Source organism: Gopherus evgoodei, chromosome 8, assembly GCF_007399415.2.
Source record: "Gopherus evgoodei ecotype Sinaloan lineage chromosome 8, rGopEvg1_v1.p, whole genome shotgun sequence".
NCBI classification, from domain to species: Eukaryota; Metazoa; Chordata; order Testudines; family Testudinidae; genus Gopherus; species Gopherus evgoodei.
This window is the reverse complement of record NC_044329.1, coordinates 46,733,678-46,760,675: the sequence shown is the minus strand read 5'-3', so window position 1 is coordinate 46,760,675 and position 26,998 is coordinate 46,733,678. Positions and strand designations below refer to the sequence as shown.

Here is a 26,998-nt window from a genome sequence, read left to right as displayed (position 1 = left end):
AAACATGCTGCTGAGAGGAACAAAGTCCCAGCCTGCGAGGCAGCGCTGATAGCCCAGCCCGAGCCCCCGCCTAGCGCAGGCCCCGCGGACTCATAGACTCTAGGACTGGAAGGGACCTCGAGAGGTCATCGAGTCCAGTCCCCTGCCCTCATGGCAGGACCAAATACTGTCTAGACCATCCCTAATAGACATTTATCTAACCTACTCTTAAATATCTCCAGCGACGGAGATTCCACAACTTCCCTAGGCAATCTATTCCAGTGTTTAACTACCCTGACAGTTAGGAACTTTTTCCTAATGTCCAACCTAAATCTCCCTTGCTGCAGTTTAAGCCCACTGCTTCTTGTTCTACCATTGGAGGCTAAGGTGAACAAGTTTTCTCCCTCCTCCTGATGACACCCTTTTAGATACCTGAAAACTGCTATCATGTCCCCTCTCAGTCTTCTCTTTTCCAAACTAAACAAACCCAATTCCTTCAGCCTTCCTTCATAGGTCATGTTCTCAAGACCTTTCATCATTCTTGTTGCTCTTCTCTGGACCCTCTCCAATTTCTCCACATCTTTCTTGAAATGCGGTGCCCAGACAGACCGGACAGACCTAACGGTTCCCGCGGTTAGCTCCCGGGTCAGGCACCGCTCCCCTGCAAAGGCCCCTTGGCCCGCATCACCTGAGCAGGCTCTCCGCCCCCGCCCTCTCCCCGCGCGGCCTGAAGCCGGTGTCCCCCGCCCTGCGCCGCGGCCGAGCCCCCGGGGTCCCCACCAGGCCGGGAACTCAGCCCCCTGGGGGCCGGGCTCTGCCTGGTGCCCTAGGGAAAGGCAGGGCCACGCTCCAGGCTGAGCCCCGCGGCCTCCACCAGCCGGCAGGCCCCGCTCCCCCGGGACCGGGCAGAACTCGAGGCCGCGGCTCGGCAGGCCTAGCCGGGCGGGGCGCGGGGGGGGAGGGGCCGCACTCACTGCTTCACGTTCTCGCCCAGCGCCTCGCTCAGGTTCTTCTTGGCTACCTCCAGCTCGCTCACGTACGTCGCCATAGCTCCCTCCCGGCGCCTTGCCGCCCTCCCGCGCCGTTTGCGCGCCCAGCCGTACGCGGCAACCACAGCATCAACTAACTTGTGCACTAGCGCCTATCTCTTCTGCCCCCACCCACCTCCGCTGCTTGTTTGTTTCACAATTCCCGGCCGCGCCTCTTCTTCTAGAGCAGCCCGGCGCCGGTCACATGACGTCACTCTCCAGTGGTGGTCGAGTGGGAGGAGTAGTGTGTCACTGTCAGGTGCTTCAGTTCCCCGGGCGCCGAGAGGGAGAGGTGGGAGCGCGCCAGCAGTCAGCGCTGAGGGGTGGGCCAAGGGGGGATCAGTATCATGCAGGGTTTGTGGGGCCCTGGCAGGGTAAGATAGAAGTGGTCAGATGGGATCAGCTTTGTATGAGTCAAGAAGCAGCAACTAGGTGATGGGTAGGGTGACCAGATAGCAAGTGTGAAAAATTGGGGTGGGGGATAATAGGTGCCTATATAAGAAAAAGCTCCAAATGTCGGGACTGTTCCTGTAAAATCAGGAGGGAAAATTTGAGGGGTCAGGGTTATGCACACACACACCCCCAATTCTTAAGGAGAGAGGGGCCATTTGCACTGCTTGTGGAGAGGAGGTTGAGGGAGTCTCTCACAGCACAGCCTCATGGGTGCAGAAGGTGCTGCTGGTGTGCACTGCAGACTTATTGGGCACCCAGATGGGTGCCCTGAGTAGGCTCATGGATTCACCATGTGTGAAATAGTCCTTCCCAGAAATCTTCATTGTAGGTCAGAGTAAATCATCCACCACATAGGATGGATTTAGCCCACATGAGGTATTTATTTGAATCTCAGTACAGATTCAGAAGTTGCGGAATGCAAGCTATGGTTTAAAAGAAAATTGTCTAGTGCCCCATATCATTGTTCACAAATTGTTACAGTGATCCAGTGTATACTTAAACAGTCTTGGGCCCATATCCTGATTTCAGTGGTCAGCAGCTAGTTAGAGTTAGCTCTTCGTTTTACATAAATTCTCTTCAATCTAAAGTCTGTATTTTTCTAAGTTTGGCCCCAATCCTGCAAATATTCCTCACTGTACATATAATAGGATGGGGTCTAAATTAACTGTAGCACTCAGGAAAGATTTTGGGAGTCATTGTGGATAGTTCTCTGCAAACATCTGCTCAATGTTCTGCAGCTGCTAAAAAAGCTAACAGAGTATTAAGAACCATTAGGAAAGGGATAGCTAATAAAACAAAATATCATGCCACTATATAAATGCATGGTATGGCCATACATTGAATACTGCATGAAGTTCTGGTCACCCCAGCTGAAAAAAAGATATATTAGAATTGGAAAAGGTACAGAGAAGGGCAACAAAAGTGATTAGAGGTATGTAAAAGCTTCCATATGAGGAGAGATTAAAAAGACCAGTTCAGTTTACAAGAGAGACCTAAGAGGGCATATGAGAGAAATCTATACAATCATAAATGGTGTAAAGAAAGTGAATAAGGAAGTGTTATTTACCTCCTACATAACACAAGAACTAGGGGTCACTCAATGAAATCAATAGGCAACAGGTTTAAAATAAAAGGAAATAGTTCACACAATGCACAGTCAACCTGTGGAACTCATTGCCATGGGGTGTTGTGAAGGCCAAAAGTGCAACTGGATTCAAAAAAAGAAATAAGTTCCTGGAGGATAGGTCCATCAATGACTATTATCCAATATTGTCAGGGAGATAACCCTATCCTCTGGGTGTCCCTAAACCTCCAGCTGTCAGAAGCTGGGACTGAATGACAGGGGATGTATCACTTGAAATTGCCCTGTTCTTTTCATTCCCTCTGAAGCATCTGACACTGGCCACTATCAGAAACTGTATACTGGGCTATTCACTGGTCTGATCCACTCCTGTGGCTATTCTTATGTTCTAAAGACACACGCATAACTTTAAACACGTTTCTGCAATGGCCTGCTCATATGAGTAAAATTACACACATGCTTGGGCTCTGATCCTGCAAACACTTTTCTAGCCATCAGTACGTTATATGTTTAAGGGGCAACGTTTTTCCTTGTGCAGACAGCCACACCTCTGGACAATAATACTATCCTAAGAGCTTTTCTCAGAGAAGCTGATACAAAAAGTTGTATTAACAGAATATGTTTTTATAAAATGCTTCTTTTATATTATTCTTTTTCATGTTGCTTGCTTATCCTCATACTGTCTTAATAAAGGTTAGTTGCTATTTTCTCCAAGAATTAATTCTTCTATCTTTAAAATAGTGTTAAATTATTTCTTTAATGTGTGAGAACTGGGTTATGGAAGTGATGTTTGCATGTTATTGGTGTGATTCCTATTTGTATTGTTGGTAGTGACCTAGAAGCCCTAACCAAGGGCTAGATCAGTGGTTCCCAAACTGGAGGGTGCGGAGGAACATTGGTGGGGTGAGGTGTGTGTGTAGAAGTGTCCAGACCAGAGCCACAGAGGGTGGGAAGGAGTGCTGCCCAGCACTCTGGATGCCACTCTGCCCCCAGCCCTGCCCCACCCCAGCTGCAGCTTGGCTGTCTCCCAACCCTCGGCCTCAGCTCCAGGCTCCCAGTTGAGGTTCCGAGATGGGGGGTGCCAACAGGTTCCATTATGGTGGGAGGGGGCGTGATGGAAAATGTTGGGGACCACTGGGCTAGATGCTACCACAACACATGACAAGAGACAGCCCCTGTTTTGAGGGCTTGCACTGTAAACACTCAGAGTGAAGTGACTTGCCCGATGTCACGCCAGGGGCCGAGCCAAGACTGGAACCCAGGCGTCCTGGCTCCCAGGCCGCTGCTCTAGATACTGGGTGCGCACCCTGCAAGGCGCTATCCGTGCCTTTCTCCTCATTGGCCAGGCACAAATCATGGCAGCCGCGCCCCCGGCAGCCCGGCCCCGCCCCTTGTGGAGGATGTATCAGCAGCTGTCGTCACCGTTCCGGCACGTAGCCCGCGAGGAGTCAGGCTGCCAGCCATGCCGGGACTGCTGCTGGGGGACGAGGCCCCCAACTTCGAGGCGGACACCACGCAGGGCCGCATCCGCTTCCACGATTTCCTGGGAGACTCGTGAGTAGTGCAGGCTGGGGGAACCCGGGCTGCTGCGGGCCCAGGGTACCGGACAGGAACCCTGACCCGCCGCGGGTTGGGAGGCGGAGTTCGGGATCTGCGGGGAAGGGCTGGGTTGTCAGCTCTTGGGCGGCCGGCTGGCTTCTCTTCTTTCACTCGGGAGGCTATAGCGTGGGGGCGTCTCTTCCTTCTCTCTCTGGGTGGTGCTATAGGGTGAAGGGGTTTGAGAGGTTCCTCTTCTCTCTGGGGGGCTGTAGGGCTAGGAAGTGCGGGGGGAGAAGTGGTTGGGTTCTTTGCTTAAATGGAGGGTAGGAGGTAATGGCTGACTGTGGGGTTAGCTGGAGGGCTGGGTTTTGTCCTCTGCACAAATGGTATCAGGCACATTAAGAAACTTGGAATAATTTTATTCCTGACTCCATACCCCCCCCCCCAACCCAAGCCTCTTCTCTCTTTGCCGAGCTCTCTCCCTCCCTCCCTACACACACAGGCCTTGCCTACACCAGAAAGTAGAGTATGCTAGTATAGTTTATACTAGTGTTCCTGTGTCTACAGTTGGGCTATTGCTGGCATAACCTTTAAAGTATCGACCAAAATTCCACACACCCAGTTCTATTCTTGCTTGTACAAGTGTTGATCAAGAACAGAGATGGGCAAATATTTTGTCCTGAGGGCCACACCTGGGTAGGGAAATTGCATGCAAGGCCTTGAAAGGGTGAGAGGGGGTGCAGTGTGCAGGAAGGGGCTCAGGGCAGGGGGTTGGGGTGTGGGTGGGGGCTCAGGGCAGGGGGTTGGGATGTGGGAGGGGGCTCAGGGTTGTGGTGCAAGAGGGGTGTGGTGGGGGCTCAGCAAAGGATTGGGGTGAAGGAGGGGTGCATTGAGGGGCTCAGGGCAGGGGGTTGGGGTGTGGCAAGGAGTTGGGATGCAGGAGGGGTGCAGCCAGGGGTTCATGGCAGAGGGTTGGGGTGTGGGGTGCAGGAGGGGTTCAGGGTGCAGGCTCCAGATTGGCAGCAGCATGTCGTGGGCCTAAGACAGGCTCCCTGTCTGCCCTGGCCCTGTGCTGCTCCCAGAAGTGGCTGGCACCGTGTCCCTGCGGCCCTGGGGGGGGAGGGGCAGAGGGCTCTGTGTGCTGCCCTCACCTGTGAGTACCTTCCCTGAAGGGGGCACTGCCTGCAGGTGAGGGCAGCATGTGGAGCCCTCTGTCCTGTCCCTCCCCCCCCACACACACTCCCCTAGGGGCTGCAGGAACACGGTGCCAGCTGTGTCCGGGAGTGGCGCAGGGTCAGGGCAGGCAGGGAGCCTACCTTGGCGCCACGGGGGGTGGCAATCCTATAGGCCAGATCCCCGAGCTGTAGTTTGCCCACCCCGATCTAGAATAACTGATTCAATGGTGTCATTCCATATTTAAAGCAGGGTAGCTGAGAGCAACATTTGACTCATGACCTGGCTTTTCATTCTGTTTCTATATAGGCTCTTCTCCTTGTGTTCATGGTGTAGGTAAATTTGTTGCATCCCAGTGTCACAAATGAGTCTGATTCTCCTCTATAACTGTTACATTGAACAACTCAGAGCCATGTTGGGTTTTTCTTCATGTTTCGCTTGGACCTTCCCCAAAGTTCAACGTGTCCAGGGGGCTGATGTGCCTGACTTGAGAGGAAAAATATTACAAGAACTGTCTCATTATGAGCTCCCTTTCCAAAACTAAGTACAGGAACTCCTCACTTAACATTTAGTTATGTTCCTGAAAAATGTGACTTTATGCAAAATGATGTTAAGCAAATCCTATTTCCCCATTAGAATTAATGTAAATGAGGGGGTTAGGTTCCAGGGAAATTTTTTTTCACCAGACAAAAGACTATATTTCATTTATATTTTATAATTCACACACACACACACACACAGAATAAGTTTTAAACAAACAATTTAATACTGGTACACAGTGATGATGATTGTGAAGCTCGGATGAGGTGGAAGAGTCAGAGGGTGGGATATTTCCCAGGGAATGTCTTACTGCTAAATGATGAACTAGCAGTTGTCTGAGTCCTCAAGGGTTAACTCTCACACTCTACAAGGCAGCAGGAATGGAGGGAGGGGAGACAGCATCCCACCCTGTGTGTGAGAGAGAGATGTGCTTTTCCCCTCCACGTACGCTGACCCTAATCTTTAGTACACTGCCTTGTTAATTAGATCAGCTTTGCAAGCCCCCTTTATCCTGAGCCCTGTCCTGTGTCCCCCCTGCTCTATGGAAGATGGGGTAAGCAGAGTGCAGGAACAGAGGGGAGGGGGACACCCTAATATTAGACCCCCTCTTCTCCCCTCGCCCCCACACAGCAAGCAGGAGTCTCGGGGAGCAGCTCCAAGGCAGAGGGCAGGAGCAGCACATGGCAGTGGGGAGAGGGACAGCTAAACTGCTAGCAATTGATAGCTTGCTGGGCAGCTGCTGCACGGGGAGCTTAGGGGAGCAGGGAGCTGAGTGGGGGCTGCCGGTCCATCCTGATTCCAAGGCCCCACCAGCTAGCTGCAAGGGGCTGCTCTTCTTGCAAGCAGTGAAAAAGCAGGCAGCTGCCACTTTAAAGAAGCATATTCCTTAATTGATTAGCAACAAAACAACCGGGACAACTTTAAGTGAGGAGTTACTGTATAACAAGAGATTGGCGGGTGAGGGAGGGTGGTGTGTATAGGGCTATGCCTGTACTACAAGGTAGGTATGCAGTGCTACTACACAAAAATAAAAGGAAGGAATTGTCTCCCTTATCTGTTTTATATTGGAAGTAACAGAGTAGTGTGTAATCTGTTGTTGTTTCCTCTTAAGTGAAGAGGTTATCCCCTGTGAAAACAAGACCCAAATGAGAACTCTCAAAAGTATATGGGAACATACAGAAGGAAACTCTGACAACATTTTAAAAAATAAATAAGCACGTAATGGTCCTTGCCCGTATTGTGTATCTGTCAATCTGCAGTACAGTTCTGATCTTGTGTGTTCATACAGATATTATGGACACTTAATGATTACACCTGAGGCACATTGGCTTGGGAATAAATAGGGGTCACATTGGCAAGAAAAAGTAATGTTCTGCCCACAAGCCCAGCTCTACCACTGGAGGCACCAAAAGGAAATTCCACTCTTCCCTTCACAATAGGATTGTCCTTCTCCCTTCTTGCATTCTTTGGTCTGTGGTGAAATAATTAACAATACTGACTGCTTTTAAAATTATCATTAAGCTTCCGAGTTAACTCCTTCAATGCATACACACCTTTCTCACAGTGATTTCAAACAAGTTAAGGCCTCGTCTGTAAAGAGACATTGCATCATTCTTGTTAACCTGATGCAAACCCCCAATATGAATGCTTAAATAGACTTATGTTTGGTTAATGCAAATCATTGTGACTTTTGTGTCTAGATAAGCTCTCGGGCTGAGGTTACTCCATCAGCTTACATTAAATTCATATTAATCTTCCCTTAATCATAAGGACTAATGACTTTTTAAAATGCTTTCATTTGGACAGCCTCCAGAAGAATGTGCAGGTTTGGTGACCCCAAGGAACTGGTCCAGTTTAACCCCTCTGAATAAGTCACCTTCTGATATAACAAAGACTTGAGCAACCTAGGGAATCCTTTTCTAAAGAAAAAGTACTATTCTGCCCACAAGCCAGGCTCCACACTTGAGATACCAAACAGGGAAACTGCTGCTCCTTTCAGAATAGGATTGGCCTCTTCCCTCTCACATACTTCGGTCTGCATTCCGTTCTTTCCTAAAGGGCCACTAGGCAGACACCGTATCTTCCCCTTAAATCATTCCTCCAGCTTCTTTGGATTGGTGCTCACTAAGTTTAAGAGGCCAGTCTCCACCTGATCTCTATCAGGTGGATAAGATTGTGAACGGTGCCTTTGAAAACTGCATGCCTGCAGTGAAGCCCTGCCCTGTTGAAGTCAATGGGAATCTTACCATTTAGTTTAATGGGGCAGGGTTTCACCCCAATTTTCTAAGTGATGCTGTGACTTCACCACATCTTTTGGAGATAAGCTGCATATGTTAAATAGCAGAGCAGCAAAGCAGAGATTCTGAGACTAGCAGCTTCAGTCCAGACACTTACTCTTCCGTACCTGACTTTGTCCGTTGGGGTAAATGAGGCTTAGTTCATTAGTGCTTGCACAGTGCTTTGTGACACTCTGGGTCCCTGAATATTGTATTTGTAGTGTGGGCAGATCCACAGACTTCATATCATAGGTAAAGTTTGACTTCTGGTCACACTACAGAGGCCCAGTTACAACACAGTTGTCCCTATGCCCTTTTAAATGCAGCTGCAATATGGAATATATTTTCTCACAGAACTCAGAATTTACAAAAAAATTGCCATTTTCAGTTTTTGGTCCTCCTGCTGTAGCATAAGGCAATGCTAGCGAGGTTTTGGTTTCCAAACATTGCAGCAGAATGTTTAAAGCAAAACAAAATTTTTCAGTGAAGCTTTTAACTTTCTGAAGGCACGTCTATTAGTTTCTGTAAAATTTCTTATAAATCCTAAATGTTGGGACTAAGTTGTCTGGCCATCCCTTGAAGTTTGAAATAGGTATTTCCAGAGTAAGACAGGCTAGTATTTTGTATTTTCACAATCTGCAGCTCAATGCATAATGTACCATCCTGGTGAAGACTGCATAGGATCTAGACCAGAGGTGGGCAAACTACAGCCCACAGGCCACATCTGGTCCTCAGGACCACGGCCCTTGAGCTCCAGGCTAAGGAGACTAGCCCCTGGCCCTTCCCATGCTGTCTGCCCTCTCCTGCAGCCATGCCATCATGCGGGCAGTGCTTTGGCTGGTGGAGCAGTGTGCTCCTACGGAGCAGAGCGGTAGCATGTCTAGCTCCGGCCGGGGGGCGCGGCTGCCAGACATGCTGCTCTGAGCAGCATGATAAGGGGGGTTGGATAAGGGGTGGGGGGTCCTGGAGGGCAGTCAGGGGAGCAGGAGGCAGTTGGATGGGAACAGGGGTTGCATAAGCGTGGGGAGTCCCGAGGGGCTTGTCAGGGGATGGAGGTGTGGATAGGGGTCCGGGCAGTCAGGGGACTGGGAGCAGGGGGGTTGGATAGGGGGTGGGGTCCTGGAGGATGGTTAGGAGACAAGGAGGGGTGGGTTGGGTGTTCTGAGGGAGCAGTCAGGGGTAGGAAGTGGGAGGGGGCGGATGGTGTGGGCGCCAGACTGTTTTGGGGAGGCACAGCCTTCCCTACCTGGGCTTCCATACAGTTTTGCAACCCCAATGTGGCCCTTGAGCCAAAAAGTTTGCCCACCCCTGATCTAGACTGTCTGTTACTCACCACTGCAACACAGCAAGTACAGTAGTTAAAAGGGGACTGAGGATTTAGGTAACAGTAGTCACTATTCAGTCTAAAGAGCATGCATCTTCCGTAACACTAATAGGGAGCATGCTGTAGTGTAAAATACGAAGTGCTGAGCCCACATTGCCAGAACATGTGTTATCAGGCCAGTCACTCAGTATCCGAGGATAACACTTACTGGTATGAACCAGAGTGGGATTTGGAAAGAACAGGATCCCATTTAGGCTTTGAAACAGTTGAGTCATTTCTGACGTTGTGTAAACAAGCTCTAGTATTTCATGTCAGATTACTCATTAAATAACAAAAAAGGCAAACAGATCAGACAGTGGAACTTGGGAACAAATCTGCATCTTCACAGATTCACAGAATCACAGATTAGGGTTGGAAGGGACCTCAGGAGATCATCTAGATCATCTTTATACCCTATTTCCCCAAGTGGGAAGTATAAAAGAGTATTAACTTTCACACTGTTTGTAAAACAATCTCAGCCCCCAAAGCAATGTGACTGAAATAAAAAGCAGCTTCTGTGCCAGTTTGTTCAATATCTGTTGTCCAAGGTTTGTTCATCTGAAATTTATAGTAATAGTTATTTCAAATGTGTTTTATAGGTCTGGGATGACAGCAGTTTCATGTTAGGGCATTAAAAGGCAGTAAATTTCCAAGATAATCTGGTGTCATGAAACTAAGGAAGATTTAAGAGAGTAAATAGAGGACCTTTGCTGCTGGAGGCAGTTCACGTGGTGCTGGCTGTCAGGTGCACTGAATGGGGGACTAGAAGGCGATGTGTTAGGTTTTGGTAGTGAAGGAAGTAGGGATAGTAAAAAGCTGAAATCTCCACGCTGGGGCAGGGCCACCATTATGTGATTTGATTTGAGCTGGAGAAGCGATTGTGATCATGACTGTCACTGGACTGCTGCTAGGCTCTAAGTGGAGTCTGATGGCAGCACAAAACTCAGCCCAGCAGAAGAGGATGGTTTTGAAATGGTCTGTGTTCATGTATGCCATGAGGAAACAGTCTGTCACCATAGTGCCCAGAGCTTGCCGCCTGAGGGCCAAATGTATTATTTCAAAAGGGCAGCAGACAGCCAAGGGGAGGGACAGGACTATGGGAATGCTTCTGGCACTGCTCTTGGGGCTGTATTAGATGCTGTGGGAGGTCATGCACCACATTTCCCTCGGGTAGCAGCAGGACTGATGATGCAGAGGCCTCAGGGCACAGCTAAGGGTATTTGCTTTCCATTCATAATCAAACAAATATTCAGCTTATCACAGACTAGGCACCACAGCTCTAGCACTTATAGTAGGATACTGGGAATCAAACTGGGTTCTCGTCTCTGTTCTATCTGTGACTATCTCAGAGCCTCAGTTTCCTTATCTGTGACATGGGTGCTCCCTCTTAGCAGTATGATCTCAGTTCATTATTGTATTTGCAGTATTTTGGCCTGGTCTGCACTAGAATATTAGGTTGGTTTAACTACATTGGTCAACAGTGTGAGAAATCTACACCCCTGAGCGGTGGTGTTACACTGACCTAAATCCCAAGGTAGACAGCACTAGGTCGTTGAAAGAAGTCTTCTGTTGACCTGGCTACTGCCTCTTGGAGAGGTGGATTACCTGCATCTACTGATGTAGTGTCTACACTGAAGTGCTACAGCAGCACAGCTGTATTGTTGTAATATGTAAGTGTACAAAAGCCCTTTGAGATCTTTGCATGGAAAGTTTTCTGTAAACTTCGGTTGCAGTTTTTATGCCAAGATCAGCAATGGTGGAGTGAATTCATTCCATTCCAGGCCCAATCTATAAATTATGCAGTACTTATTTTAGCAATGCTTCATATATTTCAAAGCATGCTACAAGAGAGGGATAAGACCATTATCCCATGTTATAGGTAGGTGGTGCCGGTGGAAATGAAGCGCACAAAGTTTATCTAAGTAGTGTGGGAAGTTAACTTAAAAAAAATCCAAATCCGTCTGGGACTAGGGATTATATTTACATATCAGAATAATTTATCTGGCTTTTGTCAGATAAAAATGTGTCCTCTCAGCTGACTGAACTTGAGGATGGAACAGACTGAGGTTTGCTGTGGCAGCAGAAGCAGTATACTGGCATCATTTGACTGTTTAGGATGGTGGCTTCTGGATGCAGTTGAATCTAAAAATCCCTCCTTTTTAAAAATAGTTTATTGAGGATCAAGACGCTGACTAGGAGCCCCAGCTTGTCTGTGTGTGTGCCAGAGAAGGGAATGTCCATAAAATCAGATTCCTATAAGTGCACCATTCTTCAAAATCCATTGCTAGGTTTCTAGGCACAGTCATGGGTTTTCATAATCCTCAGCTTGTTACCCTCTGTCAGCGTTTGACCTTTGCAAGTATTTGTACAGGACTACAAATTATTTGAGTGTAGTTCATTCTGCACCACTCAGTCAGCTAAATTAGCAAAGGAAGTAGGGCTGTCAATTAATTGTAGTTAACTCGCCCGATTAACTCAAAAAAATTAATTTGGATGTTTTTCTACGTTTTCGTATATATTATATTCTGTGTTGTAATTGAAATCAAAATGTATATATTTTTATTATAAATATTTGCACTGTAAAATGATAAACAAGAAATAGTATTTTTCAGTTCACCTCATACAAGTACTGTAGTGCAATCTCTTTGTCATGAAAGTGCAGTTTACAAATGTAGATTTATTTTTGTTACATAACTGCACTCAAAAACAAAACAATGTAAGACTTCAGAGCCTAGGAGTCCACTCAGTCCTACTTCTTTTTCAGCCAATCACTCAGACAAACAGGTTTGTTTCATTTGCAGGAGATAATGCTGCCCCTCTTCTTATTTACAGTGTCATCAGAAAGTGAGAAAAGGCATTTGCCTGGCACTTTTTGTAGCTGTCATTGCAAGGTATTTACATGCCAGACATGCTAAATATTCATATGCCCCTTTGTGCTTCAGCCACCATTCCAGAGGACATGCTTCCATGCTGATGACGCTCATTTAAAAAAATGCATTAATTAAATTTGTAACACAGTTCTCCCCCCAGGAATTCAATGTCCCCTATTCTGTGTTTTACTTGCATTCTGCCATATATTCATGTTATAGCAATCTCGGATGATGACCTAGCACATGGTGTTCATTTTAAGAACACTTTCACTGCAGATTTGTCAAAACACAAAGAAGGTACCAATATGAGATTTCTAAAGATAGCTGCAGCACTCGACCGAAGATTTAAGAATCTGAGAGAGACAAGGTGTGGAACATGCTTTCAGAAGTCTTTAAAAGAGAAACGCTCTGATGTGAAAACTACAGAACCCGAACCACCAGAAAAGAAAATCAACCTTCTGCTGGTGGCATCTGACTCATGATGATGAAAATGAACGTGCATCAGTCAACTCTGCTCTGGATCCTTATTGAGCAGAACCCCTCATCTGCGTGGTCGCATGTCCCCTGGAATGGTGATTGAAGCATGAAGGGACATATGAATCTTTAGCACATCTGGCATGTAAATATCTTGCAATACCGGCTACAGATGTACCATCAGTACAACTATTCTCACTTTCAAGTGACATTGTAAATAAGAAGCGGGCAGCATTGTCTCCTGCAAATGTAAACAAACTTGGTTATCTGAGTATTTGGCTGAAAAAAAAATAGGACTGAGTGGACTTGTAGGCTGTAAAATTTTACATTGAGTGCAGTTTTTTGTAATAATTCTACATTTGTAAGTTGCACTTTCATGATAAAGTTATTGCTCTACAGTACTTGTATTAGGTGAATTGAAAAATACTATTTTTTTTTACAGTGCAGCTGCTTTTAATAAAAAATAAATATAAAGTGAGCACTGTACACTTTGTATTCTGTGTTTTAATTGAACTCAATATATTTGAAAATGTAGAAAACATCCAAAAATAGTTAAAGATGGTATTCTATGATGATTTAACGGTGTGATTAATCATGAGACAGCCCTAAAAGGAAGTGCAGTTGGGAGTTACTTCCAATTTTACGTTGCTTCCCATGGTGTATTTTGAAAATTGATAAAATTTTCTGCCTTATGTCTACTCAACAGTTTGAGTTTTTATATTTCAGTGGTGTTACAAGTTAGCTGGGTAGCTTTCACCAGATAATATACAATAATAAAAAGGTGCCAACCCATTAACTTCATTAACAACCATGCTAAATACACTGTAATTCAGATCTACCTGAGCTAAGTTGTAACTTTGTTTTGTCCCTGGGTAAACACTGCTGTTGCAGATCAAATAAGGTGGAGGCTGCACAGGCTAGTGTGGACTAATGTGTTTCATGTCTACTGTGGGTCAAGTAAAAAAAAAAAAAAAATGCTGTGTGGCAAGTACTGTATGTATTTTGGGTCTCGATTTTTCTGAGATATACTTGGTGTTGGGATTACTAACGAGCTGATGGCATGAGCTCCTGGCACTTTGAGCTGTTGTTGAGATCCCAGTTACCTAGCTAAATGTGTTCTAAAAATGCTCACTTCTTTAAGTATTGAAGTGAGCATTCTTCATACTTGTAGAAATGTCTTCATCTTTGAAGACTCTTTGTAATAGTGTTTATGTGGGCTGTTTCCCCCTTTTTTTTTAAACGGTCCTTCCCCAGCTCATCAACGGGGAGGTGTTGTGGCCTGGTGGATAGAACACTGGACCCTGTGATGCAGGAGACCCTGCACTCCCCTCCAACTCTGCCACTGGCCAGATAGGTGAGCATGGGCAAGTCATGTCCCCTCTGCATGCCTCAGTCTACCCATCTATCAAAAGAGATTCAGGAATACTGACCACCTTTATAAAGCACGTTAATATCTACTGATAAAAAGCACTATGTAAGAGCTAGGTATTTATCACACCAGAACCTAGAGCTATCACAGCACATCAGCTGGTAACTACTAATATTCTGAGGTTCAATATAACAGACCAGGCCAGAACAAGACCCATCACCTTATTTTGAAGGGATGTCCCCATCTAGAGATGATTGACTAGATCAGGGGTCGGCAATCTCGGGCACGCCCTGGCAGGCCGGGCCAGTTTGTTTACCTGCTGCATCAGCAGGTTCGGCTGATCGCAGTTCCCATTGGCCGCGGTTCGCTGGTCCCGGCCAATGGGGGGCTGTGGGAGGCTGCAGCCAGCACATCCCTCAGCCCATGCCGCTTCCTGTAGCCCCCATTGTCCTGGGATGGCGAACTGCAGCTCCCACTGGCCACGATCGGCTGAACCTGCCGACGCGGCAGGTAAACAAACTGGCCCAGCCTGCCAGAGTGCTTTCCCTGGCGAGCTGCATGCCAGAGGTTGCCGACCCCTGGACTAGATGAAAACTGCATATAAGGTGGCAACTGGGGTTGTAAAATATCAGTGACCATTTCAGGATGTTAATTCAGGTGACTTAGTAGTAGAGTCTTGTTCCAGTGGCTCTTAAAAGGGTCTAATGTGTACCGTATACATCGGCATTAACTTTATGGTGATTCTACTTGAAAAAGAAATGCAGCAATATTTGTCCTGGAGGATGGGAGCAGAGGTGGCAGCCACTGGAGACAAATCACTTTAAAGTTTTTTTTAGTTTTGATATAGTGACGTGAACTGTGGGCATCATTAAGCTAATGTGGAGAGACCAAACAGGGAGATTAGAATGACTAGTGAGGGCTGGGGAGAAGAGTTCTAAAAGCCTGAAGGCTCATTCTGCAAGATTCACTTCACCTCAGCCTCTTACAATGACGGCGACGCAAGGAGGATCTCTTAAAGGAATTCCTTGGTCACTTGATGAGATGAACAGCGCACTTAATTCCCGCGGCTAGCAAGCTTTAAAATATCACCTGCAGCTGGGTATTTCTCTGTGTGTCTAACAGATTCCTAATCAGAATCTGGGCTCATTCTGTTGTTGTCTTCCATTCTGTTCCCTTTCAGATGGGGCATCCTCTTCTCTCATCCCCGTGACTTCACTCCAGTCTGCACCACTGAGCTGGGTCGAGCAGCAAAGCTGGCCCCTGAGTTCAGAAAGCGAAATGTTAAAATGATAGCCCTCTCTATTGATAAAGTCAGTGACCATCTCGCCTGGAGTAAGGTATGCTGGGGGTGAAGAGGTGGCAGCAGGGAACTCTGTGAGGGAGGCCTGAATAATTGCCTGTATTACTAGCATGCAGAAGAGTTGGTCTTGCTTTGTAACATAAGCACGCTAATGGAATAAAGCCATTGACTGGCAAACATACTCTTGTTCGCCAATACGTATGGTAGGTGTAGTATACACCACATTAATAGGTATACGTATGGTATTAAAATATAAATAGATGTGTGTTGGAAAGTTATATTAACTAAATGTACTCTGCTCCCCCTTCAATTCTGTTCACCCACACCAACTATCCCACAACATTGCGAAGCTGAAGGCAACTTTGGCATTAGAAAATAGGAAGCCTATCAAAGCCACAATAAACGAATGGCACATACTAGCGCAGGTTGTATCTATACCCAACTAGTTTGGGATGTAGTATTTAAAACAGAGCTAAGAAACAGAACAAGAAGTTAAGGAACTGGTACAAACTGGTGGGTTGGATTTTTAATTAAGTATAAAGAGTTTTGTAACTTGTAAAAAGCACACTATAAATACTATTATCTGAAATTCGTGTCTTTGAAGCACACCTTTTGCATAAGGTGAACATGCTGCAAGAATTTGCTTACCAGAAGGAAGGAACATGTGTCGCCTTTTCCTATTGTGCTGCTCTGTATTTATACAATAAATGTGGCTAAATTCTGTCTCAAACATTTTTAAGAACAAACTGTCAGTGCAGTTAAACAATTGGCCAGGCCACACCTTTTCATCACTACTCTACCTCCACCCCAGGTTCTGGGTCTTAGAAATCTTTGATGCTTGTAGTTTTTTTTGGTTTTTGACTCTCTCCCACGTCTGATCAGTGGGCTCAGTATTTTGATCAGAGTGCAGATATTTGTAATTTTATTCGACAGTATGACTTGGCTGGTTCAGCTCTGCCCTGTCTATCCCTCACCTTTTTCTTTTCATTCTTCAAGTGGTTGATTGTCAAGCTTTGAAGCCAAGGCTCTGCCTAGTAGTCCCTTCCTTAATGCTGCCTTAATCAGTCTTGGCATAGTCCACTGTTCATGGCATCCTAATCGTTCTTACAGCATAAAATTACTTCAAACTAGGAATTAGACAGGAGAGAGTTTCTTAATGTATATGGGAACCAAATGATGCCCTCAGAGAACAGTCAGCAATCACTGAGACCTGCGGGATAGACTGAGAAAAGGGTTGTGGTTGATAACCACCTGAATGTGCACTCCCAGTGTGGTGCCTGGTCAAGAGAGCTGACATTATCCTTAGCTGTGAAAGCTGGAAAATGATTGTGAGTAGGGATGTGGTGTTAAGTCTGTGTAGGACTATAGTGAGACCATTACTGGAATATTGTGCACTGTGCTAGTATCAGCACTTCAAAAAAGATGTGGAAATATTGGTCAGGGTTTAGAAAAGAGCCACAAGTGATTTCAGGTGTGGAAAACGTGCTTTTTAATGAGCTTTGAAGTTCAGTCTACTCAGCTTATCAAATCAAAGACTACAGGCGCTTTTATCATTTTCTGGAAATCCCTACAGGAAGAGAAGATTTATATAAGAGAGGACTCTAATCCACTGGACAAGGCAGACTAGAAATAAAGTGCAAATGGTTTGAGTGAGACCAGTGACCTACTGGAACAACTTACCGAGGGATGTGGTAGCTTCTGTATCTCCTGAAGTCTTTAAGCAAGATTGGATGTCTCCTTTCTGAGAGATCTGTTCTAGTTCAATCAGAAGTTACATGCTTGAGGCAGGATTTACTATGTGAAAGTCTATGGCCTGTAATGCAGGAGGGTCAGACTAAGATCATAATCCTTGCCTTAAAATCTATGAGTAACTTCTCCTCTGAGCTCTTGTGAATGCATTTCAATCCTGCCTTGCAATAACCCCAGCTCTTCCAGTCCTCTGTCCCCACAGAGTTCTACCAATACAACTGAATATTGGTCTCCATGCTGTTCTATTCATGGGTGGCTCTAGCAAACATTGCCAGTTGTCATGATCTGGGAAATAGTCTCACTGTTGAAGCACCCTGTACACATACAGCATTATAGAAAACTTTGAACTGTGTGTTTAATGTGCACAAGTTTCCACTGGAAACTAGAGATTAGGCTTCAAAATGGTTCCTAAAAGGAAAATGAACTCAGATTTGAATCTAACTACCAGGATGCTGAGACTGAGCAGGGATGATATGAATCGTAAACAGCAGCTGATTCTATGACTGGCATGACACCTTCACCAGTTGGTTAATGCGAGTTTGAGAGCAGAGGATCATACTGGGACTGTGAGCTTTTGAAGCAAGTTGAAGAGAATCCTGCTGCGTCAGAGACAGGACTGGAGAGGGAGGGATGATCAGACACCACTGGGGTGCTCCAGGGGTTACAGCTCTTTCTTATCAGCATCTAACTTACAAAGTATGCAAGGCTGTTCTTACCAGAAGCAAAAACAACTGATGGATTGTTTTGGAATCATCTTTGTACATTTGATACTGGAGTCAATCCACATGTCTATGTCCCTCTAGTCATTAAACTGTTGAAATGCCAGGATAGATCCCAGGAGAACTAGAGAAGTAATTAGGGTAATGCTGGAGACCCAGAGCACTGAACCGGGGTGATCACAGTTAAACTCCTTCTGGAAGCAACAAGCCAGGAGCAAAGCCCCAAGAGACCCCTGCTCAGTTGTTGAACATAGCAGAGAGCTTTAATGGTAAGAGAGAGCAAACCCTGATGTGCAGATGCAAGCTGGTCATTGTCCATTTGGACAAAGGCAGTCTGCATGAAATCTTAGACTGAAGCCTATGAAGTAAGGATTGCAGCTTCTTTCTTAACTGGATCAAACAAAAGGGGGATTAGAGAAGGAGCATAACTTTGCTAAAAAGAGTCAGTTTTCTCAATCTGTACAACTATTGTCCAGCAAACTTCTCTTTGGATTAACCATAGACATGTTGGGCTGGATAGGACCTCAGTAAGTCATTTATTCCAGCCCTCTGCACTGAGGTAGGACCGAGTAAACCTAGACCCTCCCTGAAAGGTGTTTGTCCAACCAGTTCTTAAAAGCCTCCAATGATGGGGATTCCACTGCCTCCCTAGGAAGTCTATTTCAGAACTTAAGGGCTGTTAAAAAGAGGATGGTGATCGATTTGTCCTTCAAATCCACTGAAGGTAGATCAAGCAGTAAGGGGCTTAATCTGCAGCACTCCCAGCACAGAAGGTATAAATAATAGTAACAAGACATCTGCCTAATGTATAAAACAGGGACTGGCAACGTTTGGCACATGGCCCACCAGAGTAAGCACCCTGGCGGGCCAGGCCCATTTGTTTATGTGCCACATCTGTAGGTTTGGCCGATCGTGGCTCCCACTGGCTATGATTTGCTGCTCCAAGCCAATGCAGGTGGCAGGAAGTGTTGACCAGCACATCCCTTGGCCCTCGCTGCTTCCCACAGTCCCCATTGGCCTGGAGCGGACGCGGCAGATAAACAAACTGGCCCGGCCTGCCAGGGTGCTTACCCTGGCGGGCTGCGTGCCAAAGGTTGCCAATCTCTGGTATAAAATATTGTTGCCATGCTATGGGATTTGTAGAAGTCTTAGAGAGTAGCATAAAGAGACTATACAGAGACTTTTCTTGACACATTAGGAGTTGAGTGGTTACAAACAAATTTAAAGTATCCTTGAGAAATTACCACCACGTTAGGTTTATGGCTATAAAGAATTGGCTGAGACACATAAGCAAAGGATCAGCAGTCACATAGGGACCAGTGCACTGGCCACTGAAAAACAAATGCCTATTTCACTAGGAAAGCTTTGCCCAGCAGTCACTTCTATTAACAAGTGGCATCTCTGCCCTTCCTGTTCATCCCAAGCCAGACTGTCCTGCCCTTAGTAAGTGGCAGGCAGAAAACTAGGGTTTAAATGGCCCTCTACGCTGATGGCACATCATGATATTGTGTGGGAGACTCCTATGTCAATGGGAGAAATAGTTCAGTGCTGGTAGCAAGATAGCTGCTGTTCTGGGAAAACGTCGTCTGTTTGCCTCAGACTTTTTGCAGTTCTACAAACTCAAATTGGCACAGCGGCTCTGCTCTTAATATGCTGTGCAAACGCTAAGCAAGTCACCACAAACTATATAAATACATTTTTAAATTGGACTTGGAAAGGACTTGACAGACTAACTGTTTGATCAGATCCAAACTCAACCCTGAGAAAATGTTTCTGCTCAGAAAATAGACTCTTTAACTAGGCCAGGTTTGGATTAGGGCATGGAACTGGTTTGTCCTACATTAGTACTGGACAGTCATGGTGCAATCTCACCGATTCTAGTTGTAGATAATCTCTTCACTGTTCCAAAACCACAGCATATCAAATTGTGTGTTTCTCTGCCAGTGTGATGGGTTAGACCACTTGGTTAATGCTGGGTGGGGTGGTTACGGTGTAATTTTTCCCCCAGAAAATGTGCATTGCATCTTCCATTTGAACCTGACTTAGTCTACACTCTTTTGGTGGTTTTTACCCTAGCCAGCCAGTACTGAGGATAGTGAGGGAAATTGTTCTGGGTCTCATTGCTGGATCTAGGCCTTGGCTAGAGAGCAAAGTTCCACCCACTAAAGAACAGGGGCCGAACCTACCTTTGATCTAAGTGGTACAACTGTCACTGATGTCGGCATGTGTTGTACCTGCTTACCACAGGTCTAAATTTGACTCTAGCTGTGTGTAATGGGACCTTTTTTTAATTATCAGAGGTGAGGCCCAGGGAATCGCATGTTCAGAATGATTCATATCCATCATCAGTGAGCCCTCTTTATCTGAGCTCCAATACAAAAACTCTGCCCCAAATATGGGCTCTTTCAGCACATATTGTGTGATTGATTAATATTGCATTGTACTACTTAAAACTAGGGCTGTCAAGCGATTAAAAAGATGAGTTGTGCTGTTAAACAATAATAGAAATCCAATTTTTTAAAATAAATGGTAGTTTACTACACTTTCCAATATATTAATTTCAGTTACAATACAAAGTGTACAGTGTTCACTTTATTTAGTTTTAATTACAAATATTTGCAGTGTAAAAAACAAAATATTTTTAATTCACCTCCTTCAAGTACTGTAGTGCAATCTCTTTACTATGAAAGTTGATCTTACAAATGTAGAATTATGTACAAAAATAACCTGCATTAAAAAATAAAACAATGTAAAACTTTTAGCGCCTACAAGTCCACTCAGTCCTACTTCTTATTCAGCCAATCGCTCAGACAGACCAAGTTGGTTACAATTTGCAGGAGATAACGCTGCCCGCTTCTTGTTGACAATGTCACTTGAAAGTGAGAACAGGTGTTTGAATGGCATTTTTATAGCTGGCATTGAAAGGCATTTACGTGCCACATATGCTAAATGTTTGTATGTCCCTTCCTGTTTCAACCACCATTCCAGAGGACATGCGTCCATTCTGGTAATGGGTTCTGCTTGATAATATCCAAAGCAGTGCTGAGTGACGCATGTTCGTTTTCATCATCTGAGTCCGATGCTAGCAGCAGAAGGTTGATTTTTCTTTTTTGGTGGTTTGGGTTCTGTAGTTTCCACATCAGAGTATTACTCTTTTAAGACTCCTAAAAGCATGCTTCACCCTCTCAGATTTTGGACGGTACTTCAGATTCTTAAGCCTTTGGTCGAGTGCTGTAGCTGTGTTTAGAAATCTCACACTGGTACCTTCTTTATGTTTTGTCAAATCTGCTGTGAAAGTGTTCTTAAAACGAACATGTGCTGGGTAATCATTCAGGACTGCTATAACATGAAATACATGTAGAATGCAGTAAAACAAAGCAGGAGACATACAAGTCTCCCCTTCTCCCCCCCCCCCCACCCTCAAGGAGTACAGTCACGAAATAATAATGCACCAATTAAATTTTTTTAAATGAGCATCATCAGCATGGAAGCATGTCCTCTGGAATGGTGGCTGACCCACAAAGTTTAGCATATGTGGCATATAAATGCCTTGCAATGCCAGCTACAACAGTGCCAGTCAAACACCTGTTCTCACTTTCAGGTGACATTGTAAACAAGAAGCAAGCAGCATTATCTCCCATCAATGTAAACAAACTTGTTTGTCTTAGCGATTGGCAGAATAAGAGGTAGGACTGAGTGGACTTGTAGATGGTGGCGAGTGATGGGAGAGGGAGCAAATACCTGTAACGGTAAAAGTTAAGAGACGTTTTCTCTCTACACTGTAGCCCTGTATCTCGACATATCTGCCCTCATGTCCTCTTCTAACATCACTCCTAGTGGGTAACTACAGCAGTGGGACTCGAATTCAAAATCTTGTTTAGAAAAGAATCCCCTACCCCAGAAACCTAAGGTAGCCTGAGCCAAGAATCCTCATTGCCTCTGCCCAGGCATAGCACGTTAATCCGTACATTGAAATCCTGAGGTGTTGCTAGGAAAATTGGATGGAACTTTTTTCTCCCCCTTCATCTGAGTCTTCAGAAAGCACTGAGCATGCCTGTGCTTCCTCTCTGCTCCTGCCACAGGACATCAATGCTTACAACGGTGATGAGCCCACAGAGGAGCTCCCCTTTCCCATAATTGCTGATGCGAAGCGGGAACTTTCAATCCAGTTGGGCATGTTGGACCCAGACGAGCGGGACAAGGAGGGCCTGCCGCTGACGGCGCGTGTGGTGAGTTCAGGCTGCATGTGGGGCACTAGTGTAAACCAGGTGTGGGCATGAATAGAGTTGGACAACACTGTTCCTAAGGCCCTGGTGCCTTGTCTATACTAGCACACTACCCCAGTGCAGCAGCCTAAATAACTGGTCCATTGCATACGAGTGACTAGAGTAACTGCCTGGCTGGAGAATGGGGCAGATCTTCGAAGCAGTTCAGTGCCGAGGTTTGCTAGTGGGGATTTGGGTGGGTGATCCCTCTCCTAGCTATAGCTACCCTCCATTGGAGCCCAGCTGTGATGCTGGTCAGGAGCCAGAAGCATGTTAGTATGCTGATCCTGCACTGCTTTGTCCTGCTGAGAGCGTGGCCAGGTCGGTAACGCTCCTTGTCTGGAATCTCAAATGGGCAAGGAGTAGAACTAAACGGGCGGAGGGCCTCCGTGGATGCCTAAAGTCCATTTTGTGACGTTCCTTCTCCCCTCCAGCACTAGCATTAAAAGACTGTTGTTGTCCCATTTCAAGGTAGGGACCCGCAGATAGAGGCGGCAGTAATGCTCCACACAGGAAAATAAACCACACACCTGAAATAGCAGATACTGCATAAGAGCACATGGCCACTTTTCCTTTGTATGTGGCTGCATCTTTCCTCTAAAAGAGATGAGACTGTTTATTGTAAAACCTAGTGTCATCAATGTAAATAGCCCTTGTTCTGTCCTAAATGCTTAGTCTAAAACAGACAGGACCCAGGACTGCCTTTCAGAAGAGGGAGAGCATAGGGATTAGGGGTAGGAAGGATGGAGCAGGGATTGCTTTGAAGGAAGCAGTGGGGTTGTTGATGGATGAGGGAGACTATCAGTACTAGAATACCTGTCTCACGGAACTGTGGCTTACCTGACGCTGTTAAATGCTTGTAGCTGATGTAAATTCAGGTTAATCTTCTATTCAGATTCCCAGAGTGTCTCCTTATGTGTCTCTGCTGTTCAGGTGTTTATTTTCGGCCCAGATAAGAAGCTGAAACTGTCAATCCTCTACCCAGCAACCACTGGCAGAAACTTTGATGAGATCCTGAGAGTAGTGGATTCCCTTCAGCTGACTGCAAAGAGCAAGGTTGCTACCCCAGTGGACTGGAAGGTAAATATCTATAGAGCTACAACCCAGTGCTGTAGGGCAGTTCTGGGTGTAGAGAAGGGCAGTTCCTAGAGCAGAGGTAGGTAAACTATGGCCCAAGGCCACATCCAGCCCATGGGACCGTCCTGCTCAGCCCCCAAGCTCCTGGCCTGGGAGGCTAGCTCCCGGCCCCTCCTCCGCTGCTCCCCCTCCTCTGCAGCCTCAGCTCGCTCCGCCGCCAGCGCAGTGCTCTGGGTGGCGGGGCTGTGAGCTCCCGGGGCAGCACAGCTGCAGAGGCCGGCCTGACTCGGTCTCTGAGCTGCATGGTGGTGGCGGCAGCATGGCTCGGCTCCAGCCGGGCAGTGTGGCTGTAGCGCCGCCAACCGTTGGCGCTCCAGGCAGCCTGGTAAGGGAGCGGAGAGCATGGGGGGGTTAGACAGAGGGCGAGGGAGTTCGGGGTGGTGGTCAGGGAGCGGGGGTGTGGCTAGAGGGTGGGAGGGAATGGGGTTGAATGGGGGGGCAAGGATTCTGGGGGAGCAGTCAGGAAGAGGGGTGCTAGATAGGGTGACAGGGCAGTCAGGGGCAGGGGTTCTGGGGGCAGCCAGGGGACAGGCAGAAGGGGTGGGTGGATGGGGCTGGGGTCCCAGGCGGGCTGTCAGGAATGAGAGGAGGCTTGGATGGGGTGGTTGGGGTCTGCAGGTGGTCAGGGGACAGGGAATGGGTGTGTGTGGATAGGGCAGGGGTCCTGGGGGAGGAGTGGGGTCTGTCAGGGAACAGGGGTGTTGAATGGGGCAGGAGTCCCGGAGGTGGGGTGGGGGGGGCAGATAGGCGGTGGGGGGCTATGCCATGACCCCCTCCTTTAATCAGCCCTCCATATAATTTACAAAACCCGATGCTGCCCTCAGGCTAAAACGTTTGCCCGCCCCTGTCGTAGAGCCTCTGTGCCCATTCTCAGGACAAAGTGAAGTTAGGTAATTATCACACAGAGGATGTGCTAAGAGACATGGATCGTGAGAATCCCTGCTATCCTAGGACATGCTAAGGGAACACCATGAGGCTGAGAAGTAGAGCTGGCTGGGAGAATTCGGATGAGTGCTTCATCGGAATTTGCTGATTTGGCAAAATCAGACTTTTTTGTTGCAACAGTCCAATTTCATCAATGTTGCAACGGAATCCAGGCCTGCAGACTGCCCCAGGGCTGGGACTCCATTCCCTAGGGTGGAAAATCTGAGTTTTAATTCCTAACCAGAGCAAACCAGATCTCAGAATAGCGCAGTCCTCTATGAAACGGAATTATCTTTCTCCACACAGCTGTGCTGAGAGGTGTGGTAACAGTGGGAAAATAACAGTAACAACAGCACTGTCCGCATTGCGCTTGTTAACAGTCATATGTGGCTGGTTTAGAGATAACAGAAGGAGAGACAGTAATTTATTATCAGTGTGGGCTCTGCAAGGCTAGGGCAGAGTGAGCTGAATTCTGCTCCTGCTTGTGCATGATAAGCAGAATTGTTCTGCCAGTTACAGAGCCCAGTGCTGCCCTGGTTTCAGAAAAACCTCTCTTGCAAACCAAGCATCTGGAATCCTCCAGAGCCCATCACTCTGACACCCCACAAAGGAGTTTTGCCTTTCTTAATCTGAGGAGGGAGACCCATGGTGTCCTACAGAAGTTGACCATTCTGATGCTTGCATATGTTATCTGCATCAAAGAGAAGTCTCATTTGATCCATGGTGTGTTATAGACTCATCTAGGTCCCTTTTTCTAATGGAAAAATCTTCATAGCTTTTCATGATTAAACTGAACAGCTCTCTCCTGATCTGCATAACACTGGGAAGACTGTTTTCCTCCTAACTATGAAGCACTCTCTTTAAAACCCAGCTGAGTACCGCGATGGGTAACTGCTGCCTCATTAAAGTGAGATCTTCTGGTGCAGGTAAAATCCACCATCTGGCTGTGGGCATCCTTCCGACTTGTTACGATGTTAATGAACTAGCGAGAGTTCATCACTGGCCTTGGACTCAGGACTGCTTAAGGAGTGTTGCTTTTCTCTTTAATAGAGGCTGACATCTTAGAACTCCAATCCTCCTGCTTCATTCCTCACTGCTGCTGTGAAATGCCTTGTAGCTGGGGAGTGTGGTAGAAGTCTCAGTAGACACTGGGTTTGTTACGTGGTGTTACAGCATCAGCTAAGCTTCCAAAAAGGGCACGTGTCTTTGACTGCACTTCCACCTCCTGACTCTTCAGCTTCACACTGATGTTGCAGGAGTTCCCTGTGCATTCATGCAAAGGAGCATGTTTTTATACTGCTCATATTGCTGGGGTGTCCATAAAGGACCAAAGGGGGAGGTTTTCTTTGCTGCTTCTCTGGGCCTGAGGTTTGTGGCTTTGTGAAAGTTTTATTTTGAGAGGGGAATTCACAAAAGCTGGGGGGCTTAATGGAAATTCTACTCTCTTTGGGTACACAAGCACTCATTGCAGTATAACTTATGTCACTTGAGTGTGAAAAAGTTACCCCCTTGAGCGACATAAGTGACATGGACCTAAGCACTCCTGTGGGCAATGCGGTGTCTGTGGGAGAGCTTCTCCCACTAACCCAGCTACCACGCTCACAGAAGAGGAGTAGTTAAGCCAAAAGCTCCCTCCCATCGGCCTGGAATGGTTGCATTAGAGCTTACAGTGGCACAACTGTATCACTGCAGCTCCACTCTTCAACCCAGGGGTCAGCTTCCTCCTTGTGCGCAGATCAGCGGTGGTGACCAGGTGAGTTGTATTGTCGCATAGGAACTGATCAGCGAGCTGGTGTAACGTGTTCCCTGGTTGGAAGACAAATGGCAGGCAAAGGTGTAAAGATGAAGTCCACCTATTTTCCCTTTACACCCGTCTATAAGTTACTTATCTGGCTGCACCTCCCTCTTTTGCTGCTGCAGTGATACTTGTCCTGTGCACCGGCTGACTGCCGAATTGGTCCACGTTACATTACTGATGCCTCTCTCGCACATAGCCCATCTCCATTCAAGTCACTGCTGAATATGTCCCAGAGGCTTCATGGCAGCCGGACGTCTTGCTGCACATCTGAATATGGCACAGTGGGCTCGAGTATATTCATTTTCCATTTCTGCCTCAGCGGGGGTAACACCTCTTTTGTAGCTGGTGAAATTTTACACTGGTGTTGAGGGTGGCATGTGCACATCAGTGTATACAGTGACTAAGGCCTTAATAAAAAAGGGTGGGGGTTAAAGTCTTGCTTCTTAGCAGAGGCACCTTGTAGAGTCCCTCCACTTCTCTGCTTCATTAATATATTCCCTGTTTCTTACTAGCGTGGAGACAGTGTCATGGTTATTCCCAGCATGCCAGATGATGAGGCCAGAAAGCTGTTTCCTGAAGGAGTCTTCACCAAGGAACTCCCCTCGGGCAAGAAGTATCTCCGCTACACTCCACAGCCTTAGAGCATGTCACTGCCGCAGAGATACCAGGCTGCCGATCATGGGGTTTTAGCAGAGCCCTTCGCCTTGGGGTGACCTGCATGGGATGGGGAGCACACACAGAGGAGTAGCTGTCAGAACAGTTAAACTGACAGCTGCTGTGCCTGGTGTTAGCTTCTCAGGGAGCCTTCGGGGGGCTGGCTCAGAGTTGACTAGTGTCATGGCAGATGCTGGTTCTGATAAGCCGTGTGATCAGCAGCCTTGTATTGTCTGCTTGAAAGCAGTTGGGCTGCAGCAGTACAATCTGAAATTCTTGATCATTCATCCACTTGGTACTCGCCCCA

The 26,998-nt window shown here is 46.7% G+C and overlaps 2 protein-coding genes across 3 annotated transcripts in view; one reads left to right on the top strand and one right to left on the bottom strand.

Moving 5' to 3' along the window:
• The window catches only part of TADA1 (transcriptional adaptor 1), a 29,450-nt gene extending 28,314 nt beyond the window's left edge, over positions 1–1,136 (bottom strand). The window contains exon 1 of one of the 2 annotated variants that reach the window (XM_030572385.1): positions 954–1,136. In XM_030572385.1, coding sequence (XP_030428245.1) covers positions 954–1,027 — 74 coding nt within the window. In that variant the 5' untranslated portion in view covers positions 1,028–1,136. Of the gene's footprint in view, positions 1–411; positions 448–953 lie in introns of those variants that run through there. The other variant, XM_030572386.1, reaches the window with a different exon arrangement.
• A 2,801-nt stretch (positions 1,137–3,937) lies between these two features.
• Positions 3,938–26,802, top strand: PRDX6 (peroxiredoxin 6). The gene is made up of 5 exons (XM_030572227.1): positions 3,938–4,095; positions 15,326–15,482; positions 21,996–22,142; positions 23,112–23,258; positions 26,550–26,802. Exons 1-5 carry the CDS (start codon positions 4,004–4,006, stop codon positions 26,676–26,678), a joined length of 672 nt encoding a protein of 223 aa, XP_030428087.1. The 5' UTR covers positions 3,938–4,003; the 3' UTR covers positions 26,679–26,802.
• Positions 26,803–26,998: the final 196 nt, after the last annotated feature.

What these genes read in the sequence shown, in the direction of transcription:
- PRDX6 (XM_030572227.1), top strand. Translation starts at nt 4,004, where the DNA reads ATGCCGGGACTGCTGCTGGGGGACGAGGCCCCCAACTTCGAGGCGGAC. An exon ending in TGCCGCTGACGGCGCGTGTG is followed by an intron (nt 22,143 to 23,111) that starts GTGAGTTCAGGC and finishes TCTGCTGTTCAG; the next exon opens with GTGTTTATTTTCGGCCCAGA. An exon ending in CTACCCCAGTGGACTGGAAG is followed by an intron (nt 23,259 to 26,549) that starts GTAAATATCTAT and finishes GTTTCTTACTAG; the next exon opens with CGTGGAGACAGTGTCATGGT.